The 16,542-nt window shown below is 40.6% G+C and overlaps 1 protein-coding gene across 1 annotated transcript; it reads left to right on the plus strand.

Moving 5' to 3' along the window:
* The first annotated feature begins 1,103 nt into the window (after window positions 1–1,103).
* On the plus strand, window positions 1,104–11,405 carry e2f2 (E2F transcription factor 2). Its single transcript, XM_053336248.1, has 7 exons — window positions 1,104–1,414; window positions 8,162–8,261; window positions 8,429–8,648; window positions 9,485–9,646; window positions 9,774–9,888; window positions 10,054–10,252; window positions 10,952–11,405. The coding sequence occupies exons 1-7, from the start codon at window positions 1,139–1,141 to the stop codon at window positions 11,278–11,280; spliced, it is 1,401 nt and encodes a 466-aa protein (XP_053192223.1). The 5' UTR covers window positions 1,104–1,138; the 3' UTR covers window positions 11,281–11,405.
* The last annotated feature ends 5,137 nt before the right edge of the window (window positions 11,406–16,542 follow it).

The following is a 16,542-nucleotide window of genomic DNA, read 5'->3' on the forward strand; positions in this document are numbered from 1 at the left end:
CTCCTAATTAATTAATTAATGAATGAATTGATTGATTAATAATTCACAGTAAGGTGTTTGTGAATGCTCCAATAGCACTTGTACATATCTAGTAGCCCACATAATTTCCCTGTAAATTAATTTGAAAAACTAGCATTAAAACTAAGTTCTTCTGGTTTAAAACAAATGTCCACACCCAACATGAACACTGTATTTATCAACTGGGCAAAGTTGTTGAAGCTTAGGGTGTTACTTTATGATGCAAGATGTTCACCTTTGTGCATATCATAAGCTGTAATAACAACAATCAACATAGCAACAACAAAGCTCTAGAATTACATGTAATTGTTATATAGATTGGACAGTACAAAAGTGGGCTCTTCGTCATTCAAATTTAAAATATAAGTGGTCGTTGTTTCAAGTCCAGCCTGGCAATAAAAGAACATTGTGTCCCAAAATTAGGCCACTGTCCCTTTAAGAAGACCGCCCCCATACGCATACAACTGTTTTATGCAAATATGACAAGCCGAACGTGCCATGAGCCAATCAGAGGCGAGTTCTAACCGCGGGAGATCTAAATTTCGCGGGATGAAGTTTGGCGCTAAAAAAAAAAAGCCGTTCTTCCCCAGCTCTTGTATGGAGAGCGGAGCTCTGAGGTGGACGGACAGGAGTCACAGACCGGGTCGGATTCCGCATCAGAGGGAGTCATAATAAGCTGTAAATCTCCAGCTGGAACCAGATCTTTATAAGACCTGGAAACGTTCTGGTATTGGACTTTAATATACTGGATGTTTCGATTTGTGTATCTATTTAGGGAGTAATGCTTTATAACTTATAGGCAAGTGTCCTCTGTAATTTGTCACCGGACAAAGGATATCAACAACGACCAGTCAGCTGTATTAACTGAGTATAGATTGATAGAAAATAGGCATTTATTTGCATGTTAAATTCATGCATTTTGTATTTAATCGGTTAATTTCAGCTGTATGAGTGGCTCTTGGCTCCTGTGTTATTATATTCGCTGGGTACTTCATAGAAAACCTGCAGCAGCCACTTGCTAATAACGGGGAAACATTTTGCAGAGCATTAATCTGTGTGCTTAGCTCTCAGCACACCAAGTCTCCCCTCTCACGTCCCTTCATTTAGTTTCTAAGGGAAAATGATGCGAATGCCTAAAGGCGTTTCTCCGGCATCGGGTCGGCCAGCTATGGGGCTACCCTGCACTCAGCAGAAGATGAAGGTTTTGTCCACCGGAACAGTGAAAACCGAGTTCTTCAGCACCGGACTGTCCAGCCCACCGATGAGCACGGTACCGGCCGGGTATTTCACCCAGATCTGCAACACCGCCGTGGCCGAACAAAGAGCCAACAGCCTGTATTCAACCCCCCACGGACCAGAGGCTAAACCCATCAGATCATCCTCCGGGCGACTGCCGGTAAAGAATCAAACACACACTGAGTCTGTGCTGCAAATACAAACGTTTTAAATAATTAATAAGCGCTGCAGTGAGCAGTACAGGGTGTTGTATGTCTGTGAGTAGGCGGAATAACTCCTGATTTCCTCTGGTATGCATGTTTTAATAGCGTTTAGGTCACATTCAAATATGTGTTGACGTGATCAGCCACAGAGGAGCCACTGTGACTGCTATAGGACACACAGAGTATGAATGGTGTCCTCCCTTGGCCTGCTGAGTTAAGTTGTGTGACATCTTTCCCGCAGTCCAGCTGTAGCTATAGACCAGACGCTGTGTGTTTGGTGGCTTTAGGGAAGTGAGGAAGGGGTGTTGGAGGGGGGCTATTGGTAGTGTTTGGAGAGTATTTGGGGCCCCTCTCTTGTGAATAGGACGGATGAGTGGCCCCTACAGCAGTGGGAGATAGTGGCACAATCAAACAATGCCACTGTGATGATCAGCCTGATGGAAGACAGTAATGTAAACACGGCTTAACTATTGTGGGAACTAAAAATTGGATTATTTTAGGAGTAGCTCAGCCACTTCCTCTACAATCTGTTACCTCCAATGTGACATGAACTGTCCCAGAGTTGTCTGTTGTATTTGGACAGCTTTTTTTGTAATCACACCAATATGACAGCTGTTCCAACTGCACCTGTCATTAAGGCAATACTGGACCCGTGTAACCTGTCCACGTCACTGCAGGACGGAGGTGGAGGTCAGAGGTCATAACCTGAACGACTGGTGTGTTAGCAGATGGGGAAAACATTAATACAAAGCAAAACTCAACTGTATGAGTTGTTTAAATGTATGTATGGGAGGTGTGAGCTGTTATCCATGTATAAACAGTAGGCTTCTCACAGCTGAAAGATTATTTGAAAAGCTTGATGATCTGAGAGGATTGCACCTCAGTCAGCAGTGTCAGTGTTAGCGCTTCACACCTGCTGTTGTTTGTTATATTGCTCTCTTCTTCCTCGCCCAGCTAGCACTGCAATCCCTCTAGTTTTAGTGAATTGGAGTAAGGCTAAATGGGTTAGGGGTTAGATTGGGTAAAGGGTCTCCAAATCTCATGTTAACCTCCTGCCCTTGGGCCTGTATTCACTAATAGGCCCTACAAGAGGATTAGTTGGACATAAGTAAAGTGAGGAATAGGCTACCACCTGGCTTATCATATGCCAAGGTGAAGTTAATTACAATTCAAGTCTGTGTAATGTTCTTAGATTTGTTTGTGTCACATGTTTGCTGACTTGAAAATGTGTTTTTTATCCTTTTTTAATCAAGCGTTGAGGCCAGTTTGTGTGACAGATAGATGACCTATAACTAGCTGAGAGCAATATGGAGTGTACAATGTGATGCTGATAGGGTTTATTGTTATAAATTTACAACAAATGCTATCATAAGGAGATAGTGACAAGTTCCTGATAAGGAGCCAATATGCTGAGTGTGTTTTAGTGCTGATAAAAGCACTGTCTATTCTTGCTCCCGGCTATACATACTGTTCATGTTTGGATTTGCTGTGATCACGTTAACTTCTGTTTTTAAATGACATTAAGAAAAGACAAAATAAGAGTTTTATTGAGGTAGAAAAGGGTGGTGCACTTTTGAAATTATAGATCAGGTTTCAAAAGTCCCAGAGCCCCAGAAAGTGATTATGAAACTTCCTCTGAAAATTTCAGTAAATTAGGTAAAGTTTCAATACTAGGAGGGAAATAATCTGACAGTTTAAGAAGTAGTTATAACTAACCTAACTAAACACAAGGAGTTGATGAGATCAGAATAGCAGGTCTTATAATTTCATTTGAGTCCCAATTTCACTAGAAAATATCAGAGACATATAGTGAGCTGATCATCTTTTTTCATCCTTCCTTTGATGCTTCCTCTCCTTTCAAAAACATCTAAGTATATATGATATCACAGGTTCATAATTTGAGTCTAGTATTTGATGTGAAAACCTTGCATTTTTTCCCCTTAAATGACTGGATGAACCTTCTCATTACACCACAGGATCATCAGTTATATTTCATGTATGGTGGGAGGTTGTTGAGGGGTGTCAGGCTTAGGGTTTTTTTCCGGGAGCTTCGTGGTCTCTGACACAAATCTGAATCTTTTTAAATATTTGAGTCATTCAGGGTTGTGTTCCACGTGCTAAAACATTTTATCCACATCAGGCTTCCTTTATACAAACATTTAGAAGCACAGAAAGTACTGAGCTTCATTTTTTTAGCCATAGAGTATTATTGTGGTAGCTGTTCACTGGGTTCAAAGGTTCACTGCAGACAAATATTCTTTGTGAAAACTTTGATTCAGTAAGTATTCCTGTCTTTACATGCTATAAAAGACCTAATTCAAGAATTGTTAGTCAATTGGTTTGTAGTTTACATTGTTGTCATGACTGTGGATGCCTAGCATGTAATATTACTACATCATTTCAAAGCATCTCTGAACTTGAAGATGGTGGTGAGTGACAGACTGTCTTCTCTGTGTGTTTGCTGACACAGCAGCTTGACTCTGGGTTTTGCGTCTGTCTCCAGAACGAATTAACCAACAGGAAATAATGTACATTGCTCATTTCCTCTAACCTTAACAACATCATGACTGGCTGGGTAACATGATGGTTTTCTCAGATTGCAAAGCTGAGCAAGCTAAACAAAGCTATACAGCCCTATCGTACATGATTCTACCCCCCAAAAGCTTATTTATAGATCACAAGCTTTTCTGATCACTATGAAAAAAAAAAAAGTTTGACAATGAGCTGCAGCAATCTCATCTTCACTTAATAATCACCCCGACTGTAGTAAAAGGCAATGTATCAGCGACTGGCGTGTAACCAGGGTGTGTAAATTGTTGATAATGTTGTGTCACTGTTTCCTTTTGGTTTTATAGTGATGTAAATGTGTTACAGGACTACAGCCTCCCTCCCTCCAAAGTCCGGGGCTTTCCTTTACTCTATGCTGACAGCTACTTTCAAATTAAACCCCACCATTGACACACTACAGATGAATGAATTTGTCTGTTTTCAGATACAGCATTTACAACAACTAAATGCCACTTGGGGCCAGGCTGCATCTGCATAATGTCCACCAGAAACAATGTTCTACTTATTCCCTGCTTCTGTCACATGCGTGCGTTTCCAGATTTTCATGGAATGTGCACAATCCGTCAAAAGTGCACGAGCACTCATATCAGCTTTTGTAGGAAGTCAAACCTCTTCTATGAGACTGGTCAGAGCCTTGTGTTTTCCTCTGATTTCATTCTAAAGAGCCCCTGTGGTGAGCCCCCATTCAGACTGATGCAGCTTGGGTGTGACACTGGCCACATAGCCAACTGTATGCACCTACTTTCCACGTTACTCTCTCTCAGTCACCTTATTTTACCCCAGCCTCAGGCCAGAGCTGACCCTTGAGTATAATTTCCTCAATAGGGGGAGTTTTGCATTTCAAAGCAACCTGCTCCCCCCTTCTTCACCACCAACCCCAAATGGGCAGATCCACCCTTCTCTTTTACCTCCGAAGAGACGCCTTCTATCAGTCTCATCAGCAATGCAGCTTTTTTTTTGTTTTTCTTGGACTACCAAAGGGTGTGGTAGTGGAGTGTTTGTGTACAGTTGAGTAGTTATTTGCAGGCATACTGTAACTTGTTCTTGACTTGGATGGAATCTGAGTCCCATGCAGTCTGACAGACAAGGCTTGTTGGTTTAAGGAGAGGCCTGGTTTCAGAAGTCCTTCACGTGACTCTGACATTGTGTGTGAAAAAGCGCTGTGGAGATTTCACCACAGTGACAGGGACGGCGGGAATCAAGCAAAGAATGCAGAGCAAACCAAAAGAGCCACGTGCAGCTCTTGGGTGTAACTGGGCAAGCCGGCAGGGTGAGGTTATAGCAAACGATTAGGAGATAAAGAGTTAAGTGTGTAGTTGGTCCAGGCCTTTCCTATTTCCTCTCTGAGCAATAGGGCTAAACAGTGACTTGTTGCGCAGTAACTACATGGGAATTTATTTTCAAATTAATAACCTTTCCTCACTATAATACTTATAGCTCACAAAATACCCAGCTTTTTGTCTAAGGCTTTTCCAAATGACCAGATAAAATCAGGGTGTTTTGTGTCCTGAAATGAGAACATATCTCTGAGCTAAACTCTTAGACAGCAAGGGTTATTAAGAAAGCCTGTTTTCACTGTTTGAAATGGTGTTTGTGTAATAAAGTTGACTCACCAGAGAAATCCCTCATGCACAAAAGGGAGCACCCAAACCCCCACCCTAAACCATACAGCTGCAGGGTGAAACCGTTGGTTCCCCTCTTACAAAATGTCACGATGCCTGTGGCTGTGACTTAGAATGCGTAGACCTGCAAGCCTGTACAGGGTTAGGCTTAGGTAGACACGGTGCAGTTTGATCTGCATATATAGGCCAGGAAACCATCACGTAATGTTATGTGAATGTTATGCTGTGTGGATGGCGCTATGACTGAAATATGTCAACAATTATTGGATGTATTGCTGTGAAAGTCTGTACAAACATTCAGGGTTTGTGGATAATGTATGCTAATACATTTGAGCCAACAAAAACACAGCTTTTGCTTCTGCAATTTATCTTAAAGGGAAACTTCTGGATTTTTCAACTGGGACCTATTTCCCCATCATTTTCTATCTAAATGAAATGGTAGCAACAATTTTTAAAATTGGTCCCGTAGTGTGTGTGAGCAGTCAACACAGCAGGCTTGAAACCGGTTACAACACCTTGTAAATGTACGCCTTCTAAAAGTGCTTGTTTTTGCCACTGACAGGCTCAGATTATTATTATGAGTGTCTTAAAATATCATAGAACATTACTGAGAAATAAAACTTTTTTTCTTTACCGTTAACTTGATCTGTTCTTTTTTATTGTCTAACCAAGTCTCACTCTGAAATGTCACAAGACTTGAGTTGTTGCAGGAGGACAGCTAAACAATCATATAATTATTCAGTCATGACATGACATGAAAATCTTTTAGATAACACTAAGCTATGCTTTCTGTACTCTAACACAACAACTCTTCCCAGCACTCCTCAACTCTCATTCATGTTTCCACCATTGCCTTCCTGCAACAACTTAACTCTCGTGAGATTTTAGAGTCAGACTTCTCCTTGAGTGAGACTTGTAAATGTACATTGACAAGGCGCAATTGCCCCAAATAATTACATTGCTTCCCATGTTACGGCTGCCAGCTGAACCACTCTCTGTCAATATATGGACAATTTTAAAAATTGTTGTCCTCATTACTGAAATGCAAAATGATAAGAAAATAGGGTCCTGGTTGAAAAATCTCAAAGTTTCCCTTTAATAAATAAAAACAGCCACCATATTGGCAGAAGTAGCTGGTCACTGTCCTGTCCTGTGTGCCCTGCTGATGTTTCTGCATGTCTGTCTGTATGTGGTAGGGATTAAAAGCTGACAACAGCTCAAACACTTGCTGTGTTGCTCCAGATGTCGCTAGTCAACAGGTGGACATGTCTGGGAGCATGCTGGGACAATGGCAGCTTTCATTTTCCCCACACTCACACAGGCATATTCACACATGGTTAGGGCAATTCATCACTTTTCCCATCTCAGAAATAGTCAGTTGCCTAAACCAATTAGCTCCCTAGCTACTTGTGCACTGCAATGACAAGAAGTGATTACTGTTGCCAAGTATTTATAAATGGAGAAGGAGGAAAGCCGAATACAAAAAGTTGAAGTCACTAACCATAAGCTGCAAACTACCCAGCAGCCTCAGATGTGTCTAAGAGATATCTCACGCCCCATTAACTCAGTCACCAGCCGCACTGCATGACGAAGAGAATGATTACAGACTGACTGCAAACTTTCTTGCCCACTGTGAACATTTGCTGAAGTGAACAATTCACTGACAAGAATTCTGCTTCTTTTTTTTTTAGGTGTCGCCTGAAAATTGTCACTCCCATCTTTCTTGTAAAAGAGTTCTCAGACTGTTGGTCATTTCTCAAACCGCGTGTGACTTTCACTTTCGTGACGTTGTGCCTATGTAGGTCATTGAAAGAATAATTATCACGTGTAGATAGAGTTTTTTTATTGGGATCCAAAGGTTGTGTGTATGTGTGTTTTTGAGGTTAGGTTTACATCATAGTTATAGTTAACCATCTGTTTGTGAGGAGACAGAGTCTGTGTGTTAAATTAGAAGAAAGACTCAGAGAGACAAATAGGGAGGCTTGAGAGGGGGAGGAGAGGTCATTGAGTGATTCCAGGGATTTCCTAGTGTTTGTAGGCAGCAGGTTGAGAGGCGATCAGCAGCCCCCTACCCTATCCGCCCACAGTCACACACTCACACACACACACAAGCTCAGCCCCTCTTGAAGTGCTTGGGAAAGTGTGAGGGGGGTGTTTTGTTCCTGCACTTGAGGGCTGTTGGCACATTTACGATACAGCACTTTTCAACAACCCCCTATTTAGCACTTTTGCCAGCATTGATGTCACAGTTCTGTGAATGGGGTAGTCACTTTATACTCATGATTGAGCTCTCAATACGCCATTATTTAAAGTCAATGGGATTTGTTAAGCAGCTGAGATAAAAGATTGTTGAGCAGACCATTGACCGGGAGGCAATTGGCATGAGGAATATTATTCATACTGTAATGATGACGGAATGGTTTGGTCATGGCAAACACTGCAAACTATTAGAAACACCCTCGTTGTTCTTACATATTTTTCTAATGTGAGCTGCATGAACTCTTTTCTCTCTAGGCCAAAAGGAAGCTGGATCTAGAGGACCCTCTATACCTCCCAGAGTTCCGCACACCAAAAGGCAAATGCAGCATCGCAGCAAGGATACCAAGCCCAAGAAGTGAGTATATGGCCATGGATTAGAACATATATATAGATGTAATGTGGGTTTTACAGGTAGATATTGAGGGTGCACCAAGACTAAGGTTGGTGTCTGTGTGTATAACTATCTTTTATCTCTAATTGTTCTCCTCTCTTCTGCTTTCGTCTGTATATTTTTGCTCTCAGCTCCAAAGTCTCCAGGTGAGCGGACGAGGTACGACACTTCCTTGGGCCTGCTCACCAAGAAATTTGTGGGTCTGATTGCGGAGTCCCCTGATGGAGTTCTTGACCTAAACTGGGCCACTGAGGTTCTGGAGGTCCAAAAGAGACGCATCTATGACATCACCAATGTCCTGGAGGGAGTTCAGCTAATCCGAAAGAAGTCCAAGAACAACATTCAGTGGTTGTAAGTACAAATAGAGAAGAGGGAGATTAATTATTAGAAATGGTAATGATGTTAAGGTTAAAAGTCACAAGTAGGAATGCACTCCACTTAAAGGACCAGTGTGTAGGACTTAGTGGCATCTAGCGGTGAGGTTGCAGATTGCAACCATCTGTATACCCTGTGGCCTTACTCTCCCCCTCAAAGTGTGTAAGAGACCCTATAAAATTACAAACATGGAAGACCTTCTCCAGAGCCAGTGTTTGGTTTGTCTGTTGTGGGCTACTGTAGAAACATGGCGAGCTCTGTGGAAGAGGACCCACTCCCCCTGTAGTTATGAAAGGCTCATTCTAAGGTAATGAACACATAACAATTATTAGTTTCAGGTGATAGACTAGTGAAAATGTACTTATGAATATTATATTCAATTTCTGCCATTACATCCCCCTATATTTTCAACACTAGTCCTTTAAATCCTTTATCCATGCATTGCCATTTAATTAGATCAACATTTCTGTTGTTACAAGCTCCTTCTCTTAGTGACTGCCATTTACTATTTGCCTTTTAGGATTCAGCACACATATTGATTCGTTATGTAATAAAGGTTGGCTCCAACTAACACAGTAGGCAAATAAGGATTCAAAAAAGTAGATGCAAACCCTTTTAATGAGGACCTTTTAATCTGATTGGCTCTTGATCAGAGGTCAGAGTTCACTACAGATAAAAATGGAACAATAAATTATAAAGAATAAGTTTCATTGGCACCTCTCTGACACAATCATAAACACCTTGACTTGTGAAGATTGTCATTTTCAGTCAGACCACCCCACTTAAAATGGTGTGTTTTTGTGTTCTTGCAGGGTTGGAGATGTGTTTGAGGGTGGTGCAGGTGGAGGAGAGAAGGCACGTGCCCTGAGGAAAGAGCTTGGAGACCTGGAGAAGGCAGAGAGATCTCTGGATGAACTAATCCATTCAAGCAGCACACAGCTCAAACAGCTAACTGAATATAAAGACAATCAGAGATATCCTTTCCAAGCAGCTGTGTGTTTATCTGCGTTCTCCTCTGATAGTCCTCTGTGTTTGATTTTCTGTATTCCTGCAAATATCCACTCAGTTTCAGCTGTTGTTACCCTTGACCACACATTTTACATTGGGCTATGTGACATACCAAGACATCCGATCCATTGGCACTCTCCGAGACCAGACAGTCATTGCTGTCAAGGCCCCTGCTGAAACCAAGCTGGAGGTGCCAGACACTGCAGGGGTGAGAGCACATCTCTGTTACTTAACGTGTTGTGTTTCTTCCTTCTCTCTATTATGTGTCATTGCTTCTGTAAGATAGATGAAATGCTTCTCAAATGTTTTAAGCATATGGGCATGCATACAAAAACGCAGTTTAACTCACACTGATTGCTCTTTCTCCTTACAGCAAGGGTCATTACAGATCTATCTAAAGAGTAAGAATGGCCCCATTGAAGTCTACCTGTGTCCAGAGGAGGGTCTTGAAGACGCTAGTCCTGTTAAAAGTGCTATCACGCCTAAAAAAGAGTTCCCTCAACCCCTCGGCCCACCAGCTACAACCCTGATGGCACCACCAAGCTATAGCATCAAAGAGGAGCCTATTGAACGTAAGCAGATTCTGACTTTATTTCCACACTGGGAGCATCAGCTTTAAGACAGACACAGTATACCATACATGCAACACTTGATACACTACAACACAAACACAAGTTTAGAGAAAATAAATTAACCAGTGTTAAGTTTAATCAATATTGAAGCCCCAATAGATTAATTAAATGATTATTAGATGAACTACTTATCACTAATTGTATTAGAATGGTTGTAATAACAATATCCATTGTTATTGTATAATGTATGAGGCCGGGATTGTATCTATGTACCGGTCATGTACAGCTCCTTTCCTATTTAAGGTATTTACTTGATGAGCATACACTCAAACAACAATTGTAAAAATGTACAATGTAGTTTCTCAATGAATAAATCAACTAAATGTAATTTACTTTGCATATTTAATATATTTTAATACCATACAAGTATTTACTTGTAAATATATATTTTTAAAAACTGAATACTAAAATTACTAGAAGAAATAAAAGCAATAAAACAATGAAGGGCATTCAAAGGTGACGATAAAATGGCACGATTATTGAAAATATAAATAGAAAAGATCAAAATGAAAAAGAAAACATGAAAAATGTAAGTGCAAAAGGTAAAGATCTGTTTTGAGTTTATGATTGAAAATGAGATCCTCAGAGAGGCTGTTGGAGGTACATGAGCTAGATTTTTTATTGTGCTCTTTTCTGCAGTTATTACTCACACACTCACCCACCTCTCTTGCCCTGTTCCTCTCTTCTACACACCCACCTTGTCTATAGCAGCCCCAGTCGCCTCCTCCGCTACAGCGTCCACTTCTTCTCTGCTGGACGTAGAAGGTCTGCTGGGTTTGCCCCCTAGCCTCCTCCAGATGACGGAGGACCAACTCCCTTGCACCTCCTTTACCGCAGACCCTAACACCCCCTTTGTCAGTTTCTCTCCACCCTTGGACCACGACGATTACCTCTGGAGCCTAGAAGATGGCGAGGGAGTGTCAGATTTCTTTGATACTTACGATCTTGGAGATCTGTTGAAGAGCTGAGGTATAGATTAAGGAGGGGAAAGGAAATATAGTGAGGAAGGAGGGCGAGTATTTAACTGAATGCCTAATATTACACTATGAAGCCATCACTATGTTTTTGCCATGCCTGTTTTAATATGAATAATTCCAAAGGACAATTTGCCCTCTTGTGTTTATTTGATTAAAGAAAAAACATTTGTACATAATGATGTAAAATTATCAAACTGGGAGGAAGGTGTGAGGCTTAGATTGATTGTGATGTGTGTTCTCCTTAACTAGTAGGAAATACAGTTTATAAACTGAGGATTGTTTTGGAGTTCATGTCACGTTTCTTGCTACATTTTCTATCACATAGATTCTGCTACAAATTTCGCTAAGATAAAGGTTATTAAGAATTATTATGCACATCACATCACCAGCAAAAAAGAAGATGCATTTTGGTATTAGGCTGTGTTTACAGTGTGACAACTCAGGAATTTTGTCTTCCTTGTTTCCAAAGTCTAAATGTTTGTGCCACTCTTTGGCCCGTAGGGGGCAGCCTTGTATTATTCCAGCTTTAACTGCCATGCAGCTTTACAGGATTCAATCACTGGATAAGAGTCAGCTAAAGCCATTAAGAACTATACACAGAGTGTGTTTTGAAGTGTCCTAGTATCTTCACCACTGATCAAATTAAGCTGTGAAGCCCATCCTTGCAGATACACAAGTGTTTACATCTTTACAATATTAACAGTGTGAAGTCTGAGCATAGTTTTAGACGTACAGCAGATTTTGAAGGTGCTAATGCCTCTGTCTGATCAGGTTTTCTCTCACCTGCCTTAAGCTTTATGTCAGGCCTGTTTGGCACTGCATTGCATGCCAAAATAAGCGGGTTGTGACAGTTGAATCAGGACCCAGAGTTAATGACTGATAATGGGATAATTAGTGAACACATACTGTATAATCTCTGACTGAGCAAGAGAATAACACTCTTTTGTTGGTTTGGCAGCTTTGCTTCAAATCCAGTTCCTCCTCTATGGATGTGAGTGTAATGAGTCTAATTTTAATTGATTATTTTAAATGATTTGTGGTTTAGTAATGTACAATTACTATTGTATTTCTGAGGAAATATCCCCAAAAAGAAATTCTATGGAACATTTATGTTGCAGAATTGTTAAAAGGAAGGTTAATTGATGTAATTAATTAGAGGAGTTGTTTTGTTTTCCTCTTGTTCTAAAATAATCTAAAATGATCTGTTGATTAAATAGCAACAGAAACAATAAGGAATTGATATCTTTACTGTTCAGATTTTAAGTCAATGAATGCTTTGCCACATGTTGTGGTGTGTCCCTTTTTTAAATGTCAAAGACATGCACCCCAGGTCAGAGCAGCTGTGACTTTTATCTGTTCAACTTTTTTTTTAGGCATTTTAGACATTTGGAAATTTGATTTTCATACTGATGTATTTTTGGCTTTCCCTCTACACTGCAGAGATAAGCTGTCCTGTCCTAACAAAACTTGAAAAACGTGTGTTTGTGTGTGTATTTGACAGCTTGGGGAAAGGGTGTCATGTGTCATGGTGTGTTTGTGTGCGCGTGGTTTTACAATGTAGATTAGAAGATGTGAATTCTGAATTTGTAGTTTTTTCAATGAGCATTATTTTTCTGGTATTTGTACATAAATTGTTTTGTATTTATACCTATTTTTCAGACTTGTTTTTTGGAAGTTGATACTGGTCTTCATATGGAAGGCTTTACTGTTTTTTATGACATGCAGCACTTAATATTTTGTAATATTGTGTGGTATGTTTGAAACTATTAAATAAATACTGAAGCCATGGTTTACATTTGGGAATGTGTTCCATTTTTATTTCACTCATTGTTTTGTGTCAAAAGCTGTTCTAAGCAGCACCTGATAGTGTCTGAAGTACCATCTTTAGTTCGGTCCTTCTAAGCAAACATTTTTTAAACAAATCTGCAATTGAAATACACCTTGAGCCAAATGCATACATCTTGGAAAAAGACTAAATTTGTTCTTATGAACCTACTCACTCCTGAAATGTATTCCTTAACGTGACCTGACTCGTGACTCTTGGTGAATGATTCACTAATGCTCCTTGCACACATATATGCCAATAGACTGAAGTTGGAGGCTCAAATCAAAGTATTGAGCTGCAAGCTTTGTGTATTTTTTGTGGCAGGCTCTGTGCCACAGACCACTAACAACACTGATCTAATGAGAAGTGACATTCCCTGAGTAGAGAGAAAAGGAGGACATGAAAAGTGACAATGACACTATCTGAGTTATAAACACATCCAGACAGGTTGACAAAAACATCCATCATTCTTCATGAGCTGGTTGCTTTGGAAACGAGCTCACAAAAGAGTGAGTGGACGCCCAGAGGGTCAAAGTTCAGTGGGTCACTATGGAATGCTTTCTTTCAGTGTGTTTAGGGGGGAAGCAAGGACACACATTTTCAACTAACTATATCACCAATATACTCATTTGTAGCAGATGTATGTATAGTATGTATTTGTATGTTTTTGTTAAATATTACATGTAGTTTTCACACTCTGAATACTGTGAAAAAAAGTATTTTTACTGGCTTTTAGGAATTATAAACTGAGCTCATATGTCCTTTCCCAAGGTTGCTACAAACACCCCATACAGAGAGGAGCTAAAACATGCTTGCTTGGTTCTTCCTGTAAGTAGTTTTATAGAGCACCTAGACTTAATGGCCCATAGAAGAGGCTGTGTATTACAGCAGGAAACACACATTTATTATATGGTCAAAACAGGTTGCAGATGTTGCCAACAAAGCTAAAGTAAGGAATACAAAATGTTGAAACACCAAGAAATAAACTCTGTTTTTATGTAAACTTTGTCGACTGCACCAGTTCTGTTTGCTTCTGAATCAACTTCAGGTGTCTATTAGTGCTAAGTGTGTATTAACAGATGTTATCCACAACAGCTCATGTGTTTAACAGGAAGGTCATAAACTGAAACGTCAGACATGCATAGTGGTGCACTGTGTGGTTTATATGCTATCTAAACAGCAGGCTACCTCACTGTTACATCACACTTTCAGGCTGTGACAGAAGTCTCAAGTATATTAGCAATTAAATAGCACAAATATTTCTTTGTGCTCTGACATGGCATAAATTAAGTAACAGCTCACCAATGAGATGCAGCATACTGTGGTAAAACATTGCCCGCGATTGTTGTGGTATTATAATTTTCTTTGAGGGTAACAGTGACAATGGTGGGTTTCTTTAGAGCAACAGAAAGCTTCTCCAGGACATTAAAATAAACAGACTCAATAGTGAAGAAAAAAAAGTTTCATTGTATTCTTTGTTGATGTCTCATATTACATTGCAAGTTTTTGGATTATAACACTGTATTTATAATGGTTATGAATCACAAACAAGTTTTACCTATTCCCAGACTGATAAAGGTTTTGTTGCCATACCAACTGTGATGACAAGCATGCTGGAGGGTGGCTGTCTGAGGGTGGGGTTGATGGTCAGGTATGTTGCCAGCTGAGAAGTCAAGACAACAGAGGCATGACGTCTGATTTTGACTGATACTGCTCAGTCAGTGAGTCAGGTGTGATGTATATTTCCAAAACCAACACTGTCACTCATTGTCAATGCTCTTTTTGAAATAGAGTTGTCTCCCAGTACTTGATGTTGTGCAGGTTCTTGATGTGTATTGTTTTCAATAGAGGCCGTGCCCTGCTCAAGACACTTCTTATTCTTATTCCAGTGGGAAAGAGTCCTGTTTTAAACACTAAATCAAGCCCTCTCTCCTTCTCTCTCCATTCCCCCCATTTTCAGTCATCCGTGTCGACCAGAAGAGGGGGTATTTTACGGTAAGCCTGGGCCTCCTGCTTTGACAGGGGTAGTAAATTGATAGCAGGACTTGTGGAGCTGAGTCAACAAGCAGAGTGGAGAGGAGGGGAGATATTTGGGGGAGGGAGATTGGAGGACCTTGTGCTACTCCTCTGAACTGCTGGGAAGCAGTGAGGAAGTCCTGGCAGCCGAAATCTTTACTGGAAGTCGTCTGTTCGTCCTCTCAACTATTGCATACGTGTGCGTCACAGAGTTACAGGGAAGCTGCATTTAATGTACCTCACTTCTTCACAGCTAAAAAAATTGCTCTAAAACAAGAAATGGTGTTTATAGGAGAAAGTAGAGACACATAAGTAAAGAGTGGCTGGTTATGGCTAGCGTTGGCAAGGAATATTTTGATATGGGTAATAACAATGAAAAGGTATGTGGTTTTTAGGAAGGAAACGGGTGGAGACAAGGAGGAAAAACATTATGTGAGTCACTCCATTTTACGTACACAGACAATGAAAGTCCTATATCTTTCTCCTTTCCTCTATCATTCCAACTTTGTCTTCCTCACTGTGCAAGGCATCTTTTGCTCCTCCCCACCATCCCAAACAATTTTGCTCTGTAAATTCCCCATTTCTTTTCTGCATGTCCCCTGTCCCTGTCCTATATGTTAGTGCATCGCCTGAGCAGACCGGTTTGCTCAGTTTTACAATAGGACCCAGGCTGGAAGGCTGGCAGACGCACAAAGGCTCTGCTTCTTTACTAGGGGCCGCAAAGAAACTGAAGGAGGGTATTGTTGGGACAAAGCAAGCCTCTGCATTACATCAGCCCAGACATGCTTGTACAAAATGAGTGCATGCAAAATGGGCATGCAGACACACATATGCTGCACATACAGTATATTACAGTAACAGACACCTGCATGCATTTGTGCAAGCATTTTATATGCATCTGTATCTATTTTCCCTTTTCTCTCACTGAAGTCACTGAAGTCTCTCTCACACAGGCATTCAGCACAAACAATGAGTGAATGAGGCACTGGTAAAATGGGTCAGCAAGCCTATTTATTTCACTCTGCATTGTTTGGAATTTGTCGCGTGTCTTCACTTCCGTATCAGAGTAGGCGTTTTTTCTTAATGATTAATAGGTTGAAGATAGAGTTTTCCAGCTTTTCTTCTGTAGACTTCATTGCATATTTTAAAGGCCTTAACATTCAGGGGAAAACATGAGGGGTATTGTATGGACTCCCCAGTGAATTTTTACTTTATGCCACTCCTTAAAGCTTTCACTTTAAAAGTTTCTTGTGTCTGTGTGGGTGCATGTGCATGTGTGTGAATGTACAACACAAAGATATCACTTGCTGTGTATGTGAGCATTTGCTAGGTGAAAGACAGGCAACACAAAAAGGAGTTTGTCTTATCTTTGTGAATATAAACACAGTGCCACTGTGAGCGTGCACAGTTTA

The sequence above is a fragment of the Scomber japonicus genome, chromosome 16 (assembly GCF_027409825.1).
Source record: "Scomber japonicus isolate fScoJap1 chromosome 16, fScoJap1.pri, whole genome shotgun sequence".
NCBI lineage: Eukaryota > Metazoa > Chordata > Actinopteri > Scombriformes > Scombridae > Scomber > Scomber japonicus.

Bases quoted from the DNA above. Each gene is read 5' to 3' on its own strand.
- e2f2 (XM_053336248.1), top strand. From the start codon at position 1,139: ATGATGCGAATGCCTAAAGGCGTTTCTCCGGCATCGGGTCGGCCAGCT. The intron at 9,647-9,773 runs ATATCCTTTCCA...CACACATTTTAC, and splicing joins GAATATAAAGACAATCAGAG to ATTGGGCTATGTGACATACC. The intron at 9,889-10,053 runs GTGAGAGCACAT...TTCTCCTTACAG, and splicing joins AGGTGCCAGACACTGCAGGG to CAAGGGTCATTACAGATCTA.